The sequence below is a fragment of the Melospiza georgiana genome, chromosome 20 (assembly GCF_028018845.1).
Source record: "Melospiza georgiana isolate bMelGeo1 chromosome 20, bMelGeo1.pri, whole genome shotgun sequence".
NCBI classification, from domain to species: domain Eukaryota; kingdom Metazoa; phylum Chordata; class Aves; order Passeriformes; family Passerellidae; genus Melospiza; species Melospiza georgiana.
In genome coordinates, this window is record NC_080449.1 from 3,639,670 (window position 1) to 3,658,316 (window position 18,647).

General features: G+C 50.7%; 1 protein-coding gene across 8 annotated transcripts in view; it reads left to right on the forward strand.

Annotated features, from left to right (window-relative positions):
* Positions 1-7,281: 7,281 nt before the first annotated feature.
* CACNA1B (calcium voltage-gated channel subunit alpha1 B) overlaps positions 7,282-18,647 on the forward strand; it is a 324,524-nt gene continuing 313,158 nt past the window's right edge. For all 8 annotated transcript variants that reach the window (XR_009115431.1, XR_009115432.1, XM_058038142.1 and 5 more), the window contains exons 1-2: positions 7,282-7,895; positions 11,479-11,585. Coding sequence is in view for 6 of the 8 variants with exons in the window: in XM_058038142.1 (XP_057894125.1) it covers positions 7,637-7,895; positions 11,479-11,585 (366 nt within the window). In the remaining 2 variants the exon portion in view is untranslated. The remainder of the gene's footprint in view (positions 7,896-11,478; positions 11,586-18,647) is intronic.

Genomic DNA, 18,647 nt, shown 5'->3' on the forward strand with positions numbered 1-18,647 from the left:
CAGAGGAGGAGAGAACATCGCAGGATCGTGGAGCAGCTGTAACAGAAAAACACGAGCGAAGGAATCTTGGTGCCTATTTTGAGATGGGGGAAATGGTGATTTAAAGGCTGAAGGTGTGGCTGTGTGCCTGGGCTGTTAAAATGCTCATCACAAAGCCTTGGAGACCCCTGGCCCTGGTTTCAGCACTTGGCCAGCAAACCTCAGTTCTGTAAGAGCACAAACAGCAACACACTGGCCATCACAATTCATGCAGAAAAGGGCAGAAGTTGCCACTGCCCTGGTTTTGCTTCTGTGTATGTCACATGTGAGTGAAGGTATTTGCAACCTCATCCAGGAAAAGTTAATTAAAGACCAAATTTTTAGGGCGTCTTGCCCACATTTTTGTATGCATGATCAGTTTTGGTTGTGCCATAATGAACTGAAGACCCCATATGGGAAACTGATCCACCTAACCAGGTGGTACTAAACCCTATTCCCTTTCCTGGTTAAAAAGGCCCAAACCAACTTGAAAAGGGGAATATTTGGAATGGTTTCAAAGCCAGTCCTGGGAACATTTCCCTGTGGTATTTTCCTGCAGAGGTGGCGCTGTGTGAGGTGGGTGCACCCACCCTGGCCCAAGCTGCACTGGTGTTTCCAAAGGATGAAGGTGAACTGGCTGCAGCTGCAGAAATCACTGCTGTCACTGCTCCAGGTTGTTCCTGCTCCATGGTGATGCCCTCTGAGCTGGGCTTGCCCGGCTAGCTGGTTTCAGCAGCTCCACAGCAAAGGCTCCTTTTTTTAGTACAAGAAAACACCGTAGAGATTCACTGTTCCCCCTCCACGCCCTCGCTGAGGTGTGTGGCATAAGCCAGAGCCTGATCACTGATGCTGAAAACACATTTTGGCCACGTCTTTGCAGCTGAAACCTGCATGGCAGCTGCAGGGCTCTATTTTCTCCCTCAATTCCACAGCAACAGCCATCCTCCAGCTGAGATAGGAGAAGGCTTTGAAATGTGGTGCTTTCCTTGTGTGGTCTTCAGTCCCCAGGTTCTTCAAACCTTTGGAAACCTTTAGGAATCTGGGCTCTCCTGCACTTTGGGCATTTCATCCCAGAACGTGGCAGCTGTGAGCATGGAGCTGTTTCCCTGGCTGGTCATTTCTCATCTATGCCTGAGAAATTTCTCTTGCCCATCACTGAGAGAATGAAAATCTCTCGGTCTTCAATCAATGATAATGCTGAAAATAACCCAGGCAGTGTGTGACTCCTGCTGCAGTGGGATTTGACACCTGATGCACTGGGAGCTTTGTCCAGCAAACTCCTGTGGGGGACAAGCACAGAGGGGCTGGGTTTTTGTCTTCAGCTTGCTTTAACCTTTGCACAAGCGACTGGTAAAATTTCCAAATTTCTCTGGCATTTTTGCCCATCTGGCTGCAGATCTGTATGGTAAATTCATGGCGAGCCCTTGGCAGGGAAGAACAATGCATCTGACTCTATGTTCTCACAACGCTAATTTATTACTTTATATACTATATGATATTAAATAATGCTATGCTATACTAAAGAATACAGAAAGGATGCTTACTAAATACTAAAAAGATAATAATGAAAACTCCTGACTTTCTCCAGAGCCCTGACACATCTTGGCCCTGATTGGCCAAAGAGTGACAACAACTCCCAGCAGAATGCAATGGAACAATCACCTGTGGGTAAACAATCTCCAAACACATTCCACATGAGCACAGCACAGGAGAAGCAAATGAGATGAGAATTGTTTTCCTTTTCTCTGAGGCTTCCCAGCTTCCCAGGACAAAAACCCTGGGTGAAGGGATTTTTTCAGAGAATGTGAATGCCACGGACCTGGACCTGGTGCTCTGTCAGTTCTTAGGATGCTCCTGCCTCTTTGATTGCCAGAGTGAAGCTCGTGCAGAGCTGAGCCTGTACACGACTCAAGCTCAGATAAAGTCGGATTTGAAAAGCTGTTTTGACATCGAGATGCTGAGGAGCATCCAGGCAAATGTTCAGAAGAGCCTAAGGAGAGGAGAGACCTGAATCTTAAGGAGGATTAGATGTCTAATCACTTACCACAGACAGACATGTACTGAAAGACAGGCAAAGACTCCCCAAATCTCCCTCTCCTGGTGATCAAGTCCTCAGTTAAATTGAGGTCCAAATAATGGAAGAGAAGGTGTGAAGTTGTTTTTCCCTGCTGGCCGGTCTTGGAGACCAATGGGGTAGAAATGATCTTAGAAATGCTGTGGAAAAATAAAAATATGAGGCCTGATACACTTTTAAGTTGCTTTTATCTCTCATCTTCTCACAGTTCCCTGCCAAAGGCACTGTCTGTGTGCAAATACATTTTTTCCCCACAGAGCAAACCCTGTTCTGGTGGTGCTGGAGCTCAGAAGGGAACTCTGAGCATCACTGAGGTGTCTTGTCTCTCTTCAACCCATGGGCAGCTTTGTGTCCCTGTGTGCTGTGATTTCCTGCTTATTTCCTGTGAATTCTCCTGTGTGGTGCTGTTCAGATATATGCTGTTCAGATATCCTGCTTGCTGAAGTATTTCCTGAGCTGAAAACCTCATTGTGGAGCTACCTGGGGCTGAACTCAGCTGGCTCCTGCCACAGCCAGCAGCTGGGTTTGGAGTCGTGATCCACCTACAAAGGAATTCAGCTCAAGAGGAGCAGCAGGAGCAGCTCCTGCTCCCCTGGAGCTCGCCAGGGAAGGTGGGGAAGGTGCTGAGCAGGGACAGCCAGCTCCTGCTCTGGGCTACCTCCATTCCCCTTCCCTCAAATCCATTTCAGCTGATCCTTTAAATGCTGCCCTTGGTCTGAGGTGGGCTGGCAGAGCTGTGTGGAGCTGTGGGATGGGGATGGTTCCAGCCTGGGGGGGTCTGTGCAGCCCCTCATGCCGAGGTGGGATTGCTGTGCCCCCACCCCAAGCAATGAGGTCAGGGTCTCTCTTGCTCCACGTTTGTGCAGCAGCTGAGGGTAATTGGTATTGTATTTGTGGGGTGTCCCAATGAAGGCAGGAATGATTAATCTGATGTTCTCAGAAGGCTAATTTATTATTTTATGATACCATATTATATTAAAGAATATACTATTATATATATTATACTATATTATATTAAGGAATACTAAACTAACTAACTAAATACAGAAAGGATGCTTACTAAATACTAAAAAGATAATAATGAAAACTCCTGACTCTCTCCAGAGTCCTGACACAGCTTGGCCCTGATTGGCCAAAGAGTGAAAACAACTCCCAGCAGAATGCAATGGAACAATCACCTGTGGGTAAACAATCTCCAAACACATTCCACATGAGCACAGCACAGGAGAAGCAAATGAGATCAGAATTGTTTTCCTTTTCTCTGAGGCTTCCCAGCTTCCCAGGAGAAAAACCCTGGGTGAAGGCATTTTTCAGAGAATGTGAATGCCACAAATTGGCCCTGGGGGTTTGGGACACTGAACAATGCCATGATCAGGACTTTTATAGGAGGAGCTGTATCTTCAAAAGGCCTCTTCTCCCTTTGTTCACTCTCTTACTCTGGAGAAAAAGTATCAGAGCATCTTCCTCATGGGTTTTACATAAAGCCATTCTACATCCTCCTGCAGACCTGAGTGCCAGCTTTAACAATTTCCTCTGCCTGCATGGCAGCAGGATTCTCCTCCAGCACAGCTGGTGCAAAATGGGAGTGATGAGAGCAGGAATCCCTGGCCAGGAGCACCTTGGGAAGCTGCTTTTCTTGGCCTGAAGCTCAGAACCTTCCCGTGGGCTGAGGAGATGTGCAGTCTGTGTGTTGTTTGTTTATTTTTAAAGGAAATGTGCTCCTGGGAGCTGCTCTGCTTGGCAGTACCCTGGATCCAGAGCCTCAAGATGGGATTGAAAAGGCTCCTCTGTTCCTCAGCCTTGTACATTCTGAGTAAATAAGTAAATTCTGAGCTCACCTGGACAAAAGGTATTCTGGAGAGGTTTGACCTTCCCTCTGAGCTACTCCAGGTGTAGGGCAGGATCCAGAGATGTCAGGGCATGGTGGGAGTCCTTTCCCCTCTTGAAGGAAGAAATCTTCTTTCCTGCTGCTGTTTTTGCAAATGTCCCCACTCTGTCCTGCTCAGAGGGGGATGTTGGGGCTGTGTCCCTAAATTTTAGCCACTGTCCCTCATGCTGGAAGCATCTGGAGCACAGCAAGGTGGGAATCCACTTTGTGATTTCCCCAGAAACCCCTCCAGAGATGGATGCAGAGATGGATGCAGAGATGGATCCAGACTGGGAGATGGATCCAGCTCCTGGGAGCTGTCCTGATGGGGCAAACACACAGACCAGGGGTGCTCTCCATGGCCCCAGTGTCCCAGGCCCCTGGCAGGAGCCCTGCAGCCACTCTGGGCCATTTTCTCTGCCCTGGCTGTGCCTTGGCAGATGGAAGTGCTGCTCCATTAAGCCCAGTCACCTGCCTCAGGCTTGGGCTGGCGGTGAAAGTCCAGGGGAACGCTTGGTTGCCTGGCAAAGCTGCTCAGGGAGGAGGAAGGCTCCTTGCTAAGCTGTGCTGGAGAGCAGAGTGATTTACTCACCTCTGTCTTCAGGGCTTGTGAGGAGGAGTCACTCATGACCGAGTCCGCTTTTAGAATTTTCCATGGAATGCTCTTTGCCCTCCTGTAATGGGAGATTATGGATGTCTGACCTGTTTCAGTGCTCCAAATTTTTTGCTTTCTCTTAACTCCCCTGCTTTTCTCCTAATCTTAAAAAGCCCAACTAAATCCTGGCACTTCCCCTCTCAAAGCCAAATAATCCTTGCAATTGCAATCTCCTTCTCTTCTTTAAGGCTTTCAGTGCTTAAGGTCTGCGTGATCTTCCTTAGGGTGTGAAAAAAAACAACCCAGGAAAAAAGCCCTGAGCATGCAGATTGAGGAAAGGGCAAACTGGTTGAACAGAGCATCCTCACGACACGCTCACATCATTTTCTCACTGTCACGAACACCCCCACTGCCCTGGCTGCTGATTTCACTGCAGTGCTGTGGTGGGGACCTTGTTCTGGGAGAGGCAGAGTGGTTTGGTGGCTGTAGGAGGAGAGAAGGGGATGTGGAGGTCAGGATTTTCCCTGATTCTCAAGAAGACCCGATGCAAAACACAGCTTTTTTATTTTCTTCTTATTTTTTTTTTCTGTTTCAGAGCTGTTGTGTCATCCATCCCCCTGATTCTGTAAGCACAGGAGGATGAAGATTTTGGAAACCAATGTATTTTTTTCCTCCATGTACTGATTTCCATCTGGAGAGGTGAGGGGTTATTGAAAATGGCATTTCCTCTTCTGGTAGTCACTGAGAAAAAGTCAGGTTTTTCCACTGAAAAAGGATGTAGGAGATGTAGTGGCCAGAAGCACAAAAGTGAAATATTAAACCATTAAGTAAGTAAGTTAGTTTAATAAAAATGAAACGAGTAAATAAGTCAGCTGGGGGAAACTTGACTTTCAGGTGAAAGAAATCCATCATAGGATACAATGCAGTGAGGATAAAAGTGTTTTTTAGGGAAAATTTTAAATAAAGAAGAGCTCCCTGCACCCTCCTTCTCCATCCACAAAATAAGGGAACTTTCCCATCTGTGTGGATCAGCTCAGCAGTACTCAGGGGTGGAGATCCTCGGAGGAAACTCTCGTTTGAATCTCTGCCCAGGGTCTGTGAGTGGAACAGGCATGCTGAACCACTCCAGCGTCTGTCTCCGGGCAAAGTTTTTCCCAAAGACTCCAGCACTCAGCTTAATCTGCAAATTACCCAGACCTGGAGAGGGGGAAAATGTCTTTTATCGCGTTGCCAGTGAGAGCAGGGGAAGGCAACGAGGCAACCCCCAGACCGGAGCTGCCCCCTCTGCTCTGTCCGCAGGGCTCGCAGACCCCTGTCGGTGCCGGGGGCTGCCGGTTCCTGCTGCGTGCGACCCCGGAGGCAGCAGGATGTGATTCACCTCCTTCCCTCGCTGCTTTCCGTGCCTCAGAGCCGCTCCTGGCTCCCCTCGGCTGCCGGTGCCGCCTCCGGGAGCGTCTCCTGCCTGTGCTGCAGTGTGCGAGAGCCCTTCAGACAGCGAGCCCCGGCGCAAGGAGCCGGTTCCTTCCGGAGAGTCACCCTTTGCGTCTTGCCAGACCTTATTTGTGTCACTTGTGGCTGCTGCCAGCCCTCTGACTGGCTCCTGAAGCCAGCAGATGTTATTGCTCCAGGCTTGCCTGGTCGGTGGGCTGGTTTTGCACTGAGCTTGGATGACTAAGGCAAAAAGCACATTAGCGGCGGAGTCCAGGCTTTCCTTGCTGTGGAGGAAGTGAAAATGTCCCCCTGTTGACAGCCCTGACTTCTCCGAGGGGTCTCTTCTCAAAGTTAATAGTTTCTACCCCAAATTCAGCCTAAAATGCAAAAGCATTTCCTCGCCAGCTACTGCAGTGTCTGTTGCCGTGCGGCGCTCCAGGAACAAGGAGGAGTTATCTCTCTGACTTGTGCTGGAGGGGAGCAACAGAGGGTGTTGGAATAAACAGGATTAAAGGATTTCATCCATAAATACAGGATTAAAGGTATCCAGCGCTCCGCAGGAGTCATTCAAACCAAGGAGAAACAAAGTAAGTTGTGCACAAGGGCGCAGCTCTGCTCGCAGCCAGCCCGTGCCGCACATCCCCGCCCGTGCCCGGCGCCGTGAGCGCTGCGGGCACCGCATCCCCCGCCCCGCACCCGCCCGTGCCCGCCCCGAGCCCCCGGGGGCTGCCGCCTGGGCACCCCCCGAGCCCCGAACCCCGTTTTTACTGTGATTCTCCCCACCCTCAGGGTTCTGCGGGGCTCTGCGGGGTTCTGGGGGCACCGAGATGACGGGAGCTGCGCTGCCAGCACCGCGGCTCGGGGCACCCGTGGGGGCAGCAGCTGGGCAGCGCACATCTGGGCAGCGCACATCTGGGCAGCGCACATCTGGGCGCGGCGCGCAGGCGCGGGGGCTGCCTCGCCTGTGCCCCCCACCCATCGGAGCAGCAGCAGCACCCCCGGCCGGGGCTGTGCGCGCCCGCGGAGCGCTGCGCAGGGGCGGGGGGGGATCGAACCCTCCTTCCCCGGGGAGTGGCCGCGGCTCCGCCGTATTTACCGGGGTGGGCGGCGGCGGCCGGGCCGGGCCGGCTCCATCCTCCCTCCTCCTTCGCCGCCCGCCCCCCGGTGCCGGTGACTGGAGCGGGCGGAGCCGCGGCGGCCGATTGGCTCCGGGCATCACATGCGGCGGGGCCGGGCCGTGCCGGAGCCGTGCCGGGCTGGGCTGGGCACGGCGGAGCGCTCCCGCGGCGGGCACGGCAGCAGCGCAGCCCCTTCCCAGCCCAGCGCCCCGTGGCCGAAGGGACCGCGGCCACCCCGCGCCGCCCCGGCCATGAGGTCGGGCCGGAGAGACGCCACCTGTGCGGGGAGGTGAGCGGAGCCCCGGAGCCTTCCTCCTACCCCCGGGCAGCCACAGCGGCGGGGAAGCGCAGGGGGTGGAGGAAGGAAAAGGGATATTTTTTGTTTTATTATCTATCGATCTATTTTTGCCGCGATCGATCCCGATCCCGCAACTGAAGCCCCCGGAGGGAGAAGTGCTGCGCGCTGTGATGCGTCTTCCTCTCGCCTCGGCTGCCAGTTTGGATTGTAGCGCCCGGCTCCGTGCACTGCGAGGATGGCTCGGTTTGGGGATGATCTGCCAACCCGCTATGGAGGTGGAGGGCCGGCCGGGGCTGGAAGAGGGAGCAGCCGGCAAGGTGGCCCCCAAGCCGGCCAAAGGATGTATAAACAGTCGATGGCTCAGAGAGCCAGGACTATGGCTCTCTACAACCCCATCCCTGTCAAACAGAACTGCTTCACAGTCAACAGATCCCTCTTCATCTTCAGTGAAGATAATGTTATACGGAAATACGCCAAGCGAATAACAGAGTGGCCATATCCTTTCAGGGAGGCTGTGTGGGCATGGGAGGGAAGGTGGGGAGGGGGAGAGCGAGGCTGAGGGGCAGAGACCCCTCCAGGCAGCGCAGGGAGAGTGTCTGCTGCTGCTGCAGATGGTGGGATCGGGCTGTGCCATGGGTGTGTGTGCCGGGAGCCGAGTGCCCGACATGATGCACGGCCGTGGCAATGGGAATCTGGGAATAATCAGGGAATCAGGGGATTGCTTCTGTGGGAGCACCGAGGGTTCTTTTGGTGTGCTTGATGCCAGGGGTGTGTGTAAGCTGTGTCAGGGTGTCTTTAGGGGTGAGATGTACAGGTGCATGGATTGACATTTCCTACAATTCAAGTCTCAAGGTTCTGTGAGATTCGTGCCCGTGAATCCTGATTTTTATTTCCATCTTGGAGCCTTTCAACTCTTCTGTCTTCCTGTGAATAGAAGAAGGAATGTGGGATAAAAATGGTGACACCTTAGCATTGAAGCTGCATTGATAGTAGGGGACGTTGAGAGCCCAGGTAAATCCCAGGAATGCGATCATTGCAGCTCGGTTTTAGCACATCCCCTCCAGAATCCATTTGAATCAACATGAATCATGGCACTTCGATTAGGTGCATAGCCTAAGCTTAGGCTGCACGAAAAAAAAAAAATTAAAATTAGCAAAGCCTTGTGGCAGAAGGAGGGAGTAAGTGGGGAGAGGGATCATCTGCTGTATTGTGAAAGGGGCAGATGCTTTCTGTCTGAGACCCAGCTCCCAGGCCAAGTGAGCTGCAGTGAGAAGGGGGCTTTGCTCAGAATGATGGTTGTAAGCTGGGAACAGAGGGGAGCAGGCTGAGGCTCCCAGGGAGCAGATTTTTTGTGTGTGTACAGGAGTGCTTTACACTGGGGGTCTCAGGGGAGCCGGTTGTTTTCTTTTCATTTCATATCACACCCCTATTAATCCTCAGCTAACAGCAGCACGGCCTCCTCCCAGCCTCCTAGCAACACTTTCAGTTGCCACACAGGCCAGCTCCTGCTTAGACTTCCCCAGTTTTCACTTCCTGAGGGGCTAACAGGAAAAATACACCAGTGGAGTCCATGCACTTCCCTTCTCTCCGAACACACACAAACACGTATTGATCCTTCTGTCCATATTATACAATCCCAGCGATTGCTGCATTTCCTCATCCATTTCTCCTTCCCTGCATTTAAGTGTGGATAAACAAGCCCCAAACCCCCGGTGGCAGGCAGAGCATCGCCTTGACTGCGCGGGTAGACTCAGGCTTTCCCTCCCCTGCCTCTTGGGCGATTCGGCTGCATTTTCCGGGGGATGTGGGGAGGGGACCCCGAGGGCTGCGGAGCCGGCGGGACCGGCGGAGGCACCGGCGCTTCCCCGCGCCGGAGCGGCGGGGCCGGGCGGGGCCGGGCGCTGTCCGCGGGGTTGGATTGCGCTGGCCTCGATGCTGAAACCAGGCTGAAACCAGGCTGGCCATGGTGCTGAAACCGGGCTGGCCATGGTGCTGAAACCGGGCTGGCCATGGTGCTGAAACCGGGCTGGCCATGGTGCTGAGCCGAGCTGACTGTGGTGCTGAGCCAAGCTGACCACGGTTCTGTATTCAGGCTGACCATAGTGCTTGAGCTGAGCTGATGGTGGTGCTGAGCTGAGCACAGTGCTGGGATGAGCTTATCAAGGTGTTGAGCTGAGCTGACCACGGTTTTGAAGCCAGGGTGACCATAGTGCTAAGTTGAGCTGACCACGGCGTTGAAGCCGGGCTGACCATGGTGCTAAGCTGACCTGACCATGCTTTTGAAGCCAGGGTGACCGTGGTGCTAAGCTGAGCTGACCGTGGTGTCGAGCTACGCTGACCATAGTTCTGAAGCCAGGCTGGCCACAGTGCTGAGCTGAGCTGAGCTGACCACGGTGCTAGGACGAGCTTATCACGGCGTTAAGCTGTGCTGACCACGGTTCTGAAGCCAGGCTGGCCCCCGTGCTGAGCTGAGCTCCCCGCGATGCTGAACCAGTCTCTCCACGCTGCCAAACCGAGCTCTTTGGGTATTGAGCGGAGCCCTCCAGGGTGTTGTGTCTGCGGCGCGGCTCGGCGCTGTCCCTGGTGCTGAGCCGAGCTCTCTACTGCGCTCACAGGAGCTCTCCACGGTGTTGAGCTGAGCTCTCCGTGGTGCTGGTTCCATCTCCCCACGGTGCTGATCCCATCTGTCCATGGTGCTGAGTCCATCTTTCTGCAGTATTGGGTCAATCTCTCCATGGTCCTGAGCCCAGCTTTCCACAATCCTGGGTCCATCTCCCTTGGTGTTGATCCCATCTCTTTGTGGTCCTCGGTCCATCTCCCCATGGTGCTGAGCCCAGCTCTCCATGGTGCTGGTTCCATTTTCTCCGCAGTGCTGTGTCCATCTCTCCATGGTCTGGTTCCATCTCTCCATGGTGCTGGGTCCATCTCTCCATGATACTGAGCCCAGCTTTCCATGGTCTGGTTCCATCTCCCCATGGTATTGGTCTGTCTCCCCGCGGTGCTGATTCCATCTCCCTGTCGTGCTGGGTCCATCTCCCCGTGGTGTTGGTTCCATCTCTCCATGCTCTGGGTCCATCTCCCCACGGTGCTGAGTGGAGCCATCCCCATGCTCTGGTTCCATCTCCCCATGCTCTGGGTCCATCTCCCCATACTCTGGGTCCATCTCCCCATACTCTGGATCCATCTCCCCGTGGTGCTGGGTCCATATCCCCATGGTCCTGGTTCCATCTCTCCATGCTCTGGTTCCATCTCCCCGTGATGCTGAGCGGAGCCATCCCCATGCTCTGGTTCCGTCTCCCCATGGTCTGGGTCCATCTCCCCGTGGTGCTGGGTCCATATCCCCATGGTCCTGGTTCCATCTCTCCATGCTCTGGGTCCATCTCCCCGTGATGCTGAGCGGAGCCATCTCCTGCCCTCAGCCCCACTGCCGCCCGTAGCACGGCTCCACCCTGGCAGAGCTGGGGCTCGGCACAGCTCAGGGTGGGAGACGGTGGTAAAAGGCAAGGGGGGATCTGCTGCTGGATTTGGATTCTTTTCCCTCCCCACTTCCCTCCTACATCCCCAAAGGGCACTGAGGGTTTTATTCTCACTGAGAGCGGGCATTGCAGTCGAGCTGCAATTCATGTTTTAGACCTGGGTAGGTACTCTAAATTGAACTTTTTGTGCCCATCACTTATTTGCACTGTGTGCTGAAGTTCAATGTTACTGAAGAAAAATTCAGCAGATGGTGTTTAGTTGTATAATCTATTTGGAGGCAATTTAGTTTATCAATCTCTTTGAAAATCGGTACGTATTAATAGTTTTTTATTTCCTTTGGACCTTTCGCTTTCTTGCTCCCAGATTCCTTGAGCAGATCAGATTGTGTGTGAGTCTCTAACTCTCTTAGAGAAGTGCCAATTTCCCACTTCTCTTCCAGGCACACCCCAGAAAGAACTGAGGAAGTCAAGGAAACCAAATGGCTTAAAAAAATATGAGAAACCTTAGAATGCTCAATTAATGCAACTCTGTGGGTAGAAACAGGATTTGGATGGGGTTCTTCTCGTATTGTCCAGTGTCTTCTTTAACTTCTGGTCCCCACTCCATTTGAATACATGATTTTAGCTACAATCATAGCCAATTGTATTGTGCTGGCTCTGGAACAACATTTGCCGGATGGAGACAAGACACCGATGTCAGAGAGATTGGTGAGTTGCATTCATTCATTTTCTTTTTTTATTTTCCTGGTCTAATACAAAAAAAGCAGTCGGCCACTGGGTGTTGGAAGTGTTTGGATCTAGTGTTTGGATCTGTTTTAAAGATCCACACGTAAACAGACAGGCACTGATCTGACAATCAGAAAAAAATCTGTCACAGCAAGGATAACTGTCCCCTCCCAATCCCATCTGCAAAAGAATGCTTCATCACTCCAGCCAGCCCTGCCCAGCCACAGAGAGAGCTGGATCTTGTCTTATGCTCAGAAGGGCTTCACACTTAGGTAGCCTCTAAACCAGGACAGGAAGGAGTTGAGGAATGCTTAGAATTATCTTTGGAATCAAATGAACTTCTGTGTAATTTTAATTTTCCCAGGGAGTGGTAGAACAGAGTAACCTTTTAGGATTTGTGTGTCTCTTCCTGCCACAGCATAGATCCTTCAAAGAAAACTTTGTGTTCAGATGATTACACTTCCTTTCCAAAAAAAAAAAAAAATGCAACCAGCTTACAGAGAAAAATAATTTACCCGCAGGCTTTATGGTAATGAGTCCAATTACCTTATTTCAAAAGAAAATAGAAGAATAGCTTCAAAATAATTCTCCCATTTATCATCACTGTAGGAAAACTGTGTAATTCTTGGTTTGATTTTTCTCCTTTTACTCTCCTCTACTTTTAATGATCTGGAACGTCTTGCATGCCTAAATGCATTCATCCTGCATGTTCAAAGGATGGGGAAATAGGGATCCATATGTGTTTTCCATGTAGATGCTATATTATGCAAACAAAGATAACATTAGGCTTGCTGCCAGAAACGAGAGCCTCTGAATAGTGCTTGCTGCAGTTCCCAAGGATGGCCCATGCCAGTGGGCAACTCTCAGAATCTCATTATCCAGAAGCAGGAAAAAGTGTGTTAGTGAGGAATCTGGAGAGTCAGGGTCAGAGTTTGGTGCTGGTTTGGAAATGGATCCACTCCTGCTGGCTGCCCTCCTGCACAGGGCTTTTTTCCTCTCTCTGTTGTAATTATTTTTAATTAAGAAAACATGAGGATAAAATAAATCAATGATTGTATGTAGATCTTTCTGCCATTAAACCTGTCTTTGTGTGCTTTGGGGTTGGTTGGCAAGGCCAGCCTGGGGGTGTGAGCAAAGCACAGGTTTAGAGCCAGGACTGAGCTGGGAAAGTGCCTTCCATGTATACAAACAAAAGGAAAAGCAGTTTCAGAGGTGTTCTGGCCTGGCAATCCTTTGGTTCATGTTGGTTTTATGTTTCTCTGTATCCCTCGATTTATAAGGGCATCCTAGAGGCATTTTATTGTCCTTTTCCCAGTGTATTAATTCCATTTTACAGCGCTCAAGTCTTCAGATCCTGCCTAAATCATTCCAAAGGGGGGCACTGGCATTGCCACCGAGCAGTGCGAGAGAGCTGAGCGAGTTAAATGCACAATCTCTGCCCTGTTGGCTCTGCCTCAGAGGGAAAGGAAGAATTAACCCCTCATTTCTGTCCCAAGCACTGTTATGTTTGATCCAGATATCCTGAAGCCATTTTAACTACAGCACATTTGGAACTCTGAAGTACAAAGTGATTTTTCATAGAGTAGCACTGAGAATCTTTACAAGTCGTGAAATACTTTTTATTTTCAACATAAACTGGAAAGAATAAGCATTGTGAGCAAGAAAAACTGTCTTCTAGTTTTCAAAGTGAAACCTCTTTGGAATTCTCCTGTTACTTCTATAAACTGAAAGTTGTTTCATCAGAAACGTTAATCAGAACATCAGAAATCTGTGTTAAACCACAGTGGGGAAACATTCCCACATATTTCCCATACATTTCCCATACATTTTCAGGTTTGTTCAGGCAAATTCCAAGTCCATGCAGAACAGCAGGTGCTTTATTGCTGTCTTTAGCAGGAATGGAATTGGTCTTTTTTTTGGGCAATGGTTAATGGATATGGCTTTTTTTCCCTCCCGGTTTCATTAAAATCTCCAAATTTGAGATCATCAGTGAAGAGTTAATCAGATATTGAGGATATGAGGAACACATCACAAGCCTTTTCTGACTGGGAGATATTGGCAGAGTTGTTGAAAGAAAACTGAAGTTGCCTAGATAATTTGTTCCACAGAAACAAAGAAAAAAAAAAAAGATTGTTTGTTAAAGCTGAAGAAAAATGGGAGGAGCCCACGCAAACATTTTAATTATTTTTGTCTTTTAATCAAATTTTCCCTCTATTTATCTCCCCAAGACCCAGGAAATGATCCTGCAGTGCAATCCCACTGGGCTGTTTTCTGTGCTCCTGTTATTGTCAGACAGGGTTAACAGAGCACAGGTCTCAGTACATGCAGTACTCCAAGATTTGGAGTGTCTGGCTTAGGAGAACTCTCAAAATGCACAGAAAAGCATTATTTGGCTCTGGGCTGGAAATTCTAGTCAAAATCAGGGCTCTGAGAAAGCTCCAGCATGGTGATCAGAGCATTTAGTGGTGAACTGGGGGACTGGCCCAGGTCCTCGATCATCAAACAAGGAAAAAACTCATTCCCCTACCAGCAGCAGACTGACCTACCCCGAGGCTCTTTCCTGCTCTGAGCTGGAAGTCTCACATGCTCTGGATGCTGGGAATGTTTCCCTCCCACCAGGAATTGTCCAGTGGAACAGCTTTGCTCCTGTCCATCTCCATCAGGAACTGTCTGGTGGAGCAGCTTTGCCCCTGTCCATCTCCCCCCAGTCAGCCTCCCTCTATCTATCCCAAAGAATCTTGCATTGTTTTTACACACAGGGGTGATGGAGCTCCAAATGAGGGAATGGGAACTTCCCATCCCAGCCCCCAGTGGCCTCACAGGTACCTTGCTCACGAGGCTCTTGGCTGTCCACACCAAGACCTCCTACCCTCCCTGTCTCCTTCCTGATTGCTCAGTTTCCCATGAGGAGCTCAGGAGACCTCTCCCAGAAGGACAGTGATGATTCCAGAACTTGCAGAACAGGAAATCTCTTTTCTGCCCTGCCCTGGGGCAGGCCTTATTGGAAGGTACCAGTGTCGTAGTTGAGATAGAGACAACACAAAGCAACACACTCAATTTTCAAACTGTTTTTATTCTAGCCTGCATATTTTTTATAAATTCTCACAAACTCATATCAGTTTACACTTTACTCATTGGTCACAAAAACAAACAAAGTGCTCATTGGAACAGGCAGTTGCAGGTTTCTCTTATTTCTCCTTCTTTCTTTCTTGGTTTTTGTGTCAATGACCTTGGTAGAAAATTATTTCAGGGGTAAATGTGGATCCTCTTATCAAACTTCTCTCTGGCTCTCAGAAGTTGCTGTAAAATCTCTTCCACACCAGAGGGGCTGTGGGATGTTCACTGCAGGCTCGGGGTGTTTGGCTCCCCTGGGTGTTTTGGAGGTGAGGACAGAACATCACTTTTCCCACATTTTCAGCTCTGTGACAGCTCTGGCAATTTACTAATGGATTGAATGCTTTCTGCCATCCACAGGCACTTAGAGCAGTAATGTGTGAGCTGCTCATATTAACCTTTGCATGAACAAAGCCTTTCACACCCAATCCTCTCCAGGCTGTCACATCTGAAGGCTAAGGAAAGACATGAGGACGCGAAGTAGGGATGGTAATGACTTTCCAGACTCAGAAGTTGTTTCTGATCAGAAACATATTGATTAAATGTGTGTTTGGCCCAGCCTCAAGCTCTGCTGTGTCCACAGCAAACAACTTGCTGGCACAGCTCTGGCTGCTGCCCAGATTCTCTGCCCTCCTTCCAAGTACGCACAGAGATCCTCATCATCACCTCCTCTGCCCCTCTGCAACCCGAGCAGGGCCACAGCCTTTGGTCTGAAGGGGCTTCAGGGTGTCCCAGCAAGGACTCTGAGCTGAGGCAGGGCCATTTCAGTGCTGCACAGGGCATTCAGCCACGTCCTTCCCTCCTTCCATCACACACAGCCAGGCAAATCCTTTATTTTTTTTTTTGTCAGCTGCAGGACCTCTCCCTGTAGGAGGACACAGTATGGGTAAATGAAGGTGATAGAGAATGTAATCTTATCCCCCACAAGTTGCAGCTGGTCCGTATTTACTAAAGATTAGGAGCAGGCCAGATGATAACAGGCAACACCTGTAGCCAATAAGAACTAGTGGTATAAAAGGAGTCAGATGGCTGCTGTAAGGATCATCAGTGCTTAGAGGAGCTCCCTATAGAAAGCATTGAGGAGGTATGAAACTCTGGTGCTGTGGAATCCTTGCACTCTTGATATATAAGGCAACCTAAGACAACAGAACTCTGGATATATAAGACAACCTGTAATGCTAATAGAACTGTTGTAATATATAAGACAATATATCTCCCCAGTGGGGCATAAATTTTATTTTTCATTTCGTTGTCACTGCCCTGATTCTTGGGCTGAATCAGTGTAAATTTAGGTTGGCTTTAGAAAAGACCTTCTTTCTTTTGCCTCTTATTTCCCCAGCTACTCCCTGCCAACCCTACAGATGAGAGCTTTTCTTTGTAATAAATACCCAAATCCATCTGCGAGCCTTCCTGCTTCCCTAGAAGCTGACAAAAACTCCTGACCCACTTCCTAAGAGCTCTGTGCAGCCCCAGCTTTGGGAAGAGCACCTCCCATCAAACCCTGGAGTACCTGAGCCTGGCTCTTTAAAGCTGGGAGCTGTAATCACCAGGCACCTGACCTAGATTGAGCAGAGCCTGGAGTAGATACCAGGCTTCAAGGAAGTGAGGGAGTAATGTGGAGGAGTGGATGTGGGTAAAGGTAGCTTTTTTGTGTCTCTTGGAGGAGCTATTTTTGGAGGCACACGAGTAGTTGTGGGATGGGGATTTGGGATGGGCTGGGAGGCCTTTGTGTGCAGACATTACCTGAAGCTGTTGAGGAACAGGTGAATTGGGCTGTCAGAGGGCTCCTGTGTCCATGAGGAGTTGTAAGGAACTTCTCCTGGAATCAGGATGATTTCTGGCCCCTTTCTGACCCCCTCTCCCTTATTCCCTCTTTTCTGTGCTGGGTTGGAGCCCTGGGATGCCTCCAGCTCTCACTGCTGGAAGAAGATATGTATTGTAGGATTTCTCTTGAAGGTCACAAAAGGTCTGAATGGCCTTTGTTCCTAATTTTCTGTGGGTAAACAGCTCTGAGATGGGCAGCTGGAGGTCGGGCAGGGCTGACTCCTGTGTCCTCTGAGCAGCATCAGTGAGGGACAGAGGGCTTGGAGGTGCTGCTGCTTGTGCAGAGCCCTCCTTGGCTGGAGGGGAAGCCAGTTTGGGGCTGGGTTTTCATTTTCTGCTCTCTATTTCAACCAGAGGCCCAGTGCCCCTTAGCAGGCCCCTGCTCTGTTTGGGTGCCTGGCCAGGCAGCATCTGTGTCTCTGCAGGTGATATCACCTCACCACAGGGACAGGGCAGGTGGAGCTGCTGGGGCTGTGAGGTCAGAAAGGTGCAGAGGAATAGAAGTAACAAGGGATGGAAGGTGGAATAGTGGAAGAGCTTTTCCCACTGAGGTGTGTAGGGACATGGGGAACGGAACTTGAACAGCAGCTGATGGAAAGCCTCTCCAGGGGTTGTGTTTTCCAGCAGCTTGGAGCCATCCTCAGAGATTGGAGCACTCTGCTGGACTTGCTGAGCTGGGTCACGTCCAGCCAAGCCTCCCTGGGAGGGCTGTGCTGCCACATTCCAGATCCCAGGGGGGTTCAGGCTGGAGGGGACCACAGTGGGGTCATGGTGCCACCTCCCTGCTCCAGCAGGGCCATCCCAGGGCACAGGGCTGATGGTTCTGGAATGTTCCCGGTCAGGGAGAGCCCAGAGCCTCCCAGGCTCTGCTCAGGGCTGACACTGCCCAGGGCAGCAGTTCTGCCTCTGGGCAGGGGAATTGCTGGGCTCAGGCCCTGCCCATGACTCCGGGGCCATCGCTGGGCCTGGAGCAGAGCCTGGGTCTGCTCTGACCCCTGCACACAGGGACAGACAGGGATGGACAGGGGGATACAGGGACAGACAGACAGGGACAGATTGGGCTGGGCTCAGGCCCTGCCCGTGGCTCTGGGGCCATTGCTGGGCCTGGAGCAGAGCCTGGGCCTGCTCTGACCCCTGCACACAGGGACAGACTGAGGGACACTTAGGGACAGACTGGGACAGATGGACAGACAGGGACAACCAGGGCTGAGGGTCCCTCTCAGCATCATCTCAAGACTGAATAGGCCCAACTTTCAGGGGTGAAAATCTCAATTTCTGGAGCTAGTGCTGTCCTGAAGTGTGGGTCTGCGCCAGAGCTGGGCAGGAGTTGCTGTGCTTGTGTCAAACCTGCTTCTTCCCTGGTTCTGGAACCACAAGCCTCGACATTCCTACTCTTTTTCCATCAGAGAACAAACAATCCCCTATTGTCATTGGGAGAATTGCAAAATACAAACAACTACGCCTCAAACATCAGCTCAGCTCTTTGGTTCTGGTGGTCAGAAATGCCAAAGCCACTGGAAAAGAGATTTATAATCTCTCTTGCTTCTTATTTGGGTAGGGCTGCTTTAGTTCCACTAAATTCAACTGCAAACCAGGATCTAAGGCGCATTTGGAAATTGGTTATTGGTGCCAAAGCTGATGAACAAGTTCTTGAAATTGATGCCCATTGCTTTTACATCTTGCTTTGTTCTTGTTTCTTGCCCAAATCTTCCTTCCCAATGTGAATGCTTCCATTTGGCACTGAATTTGTGTTGAAACTCCAGTCAATAAAGTCTAATCCTGAGAGATCTGGTGCAGAGATGGAATGAAAGGTTTAGTAAAACTGTAGAGACTGAGCTTGATTTTCAGTGTAGTGAGCAAGGACACGAATCTGCAATCCCAAAGGAAATGTTAGTCTGCACCATGGACCCCATACACGAATCTTGCTGCTGCTGCTGTTCATGGGAGGGGTTGGGGATTTCTCCCTGAACCGCATCCCCAGTGAAAGGAAAACAAATGAGGCTGCAGCTGTGAAAATTGATAAAATGGAGGAGAAGGAGCAGAGAACGAACTGATGGAATAAATGATAAATAAATAATTTCCTGTCAGTGCAGTCAGGCTTGCTGT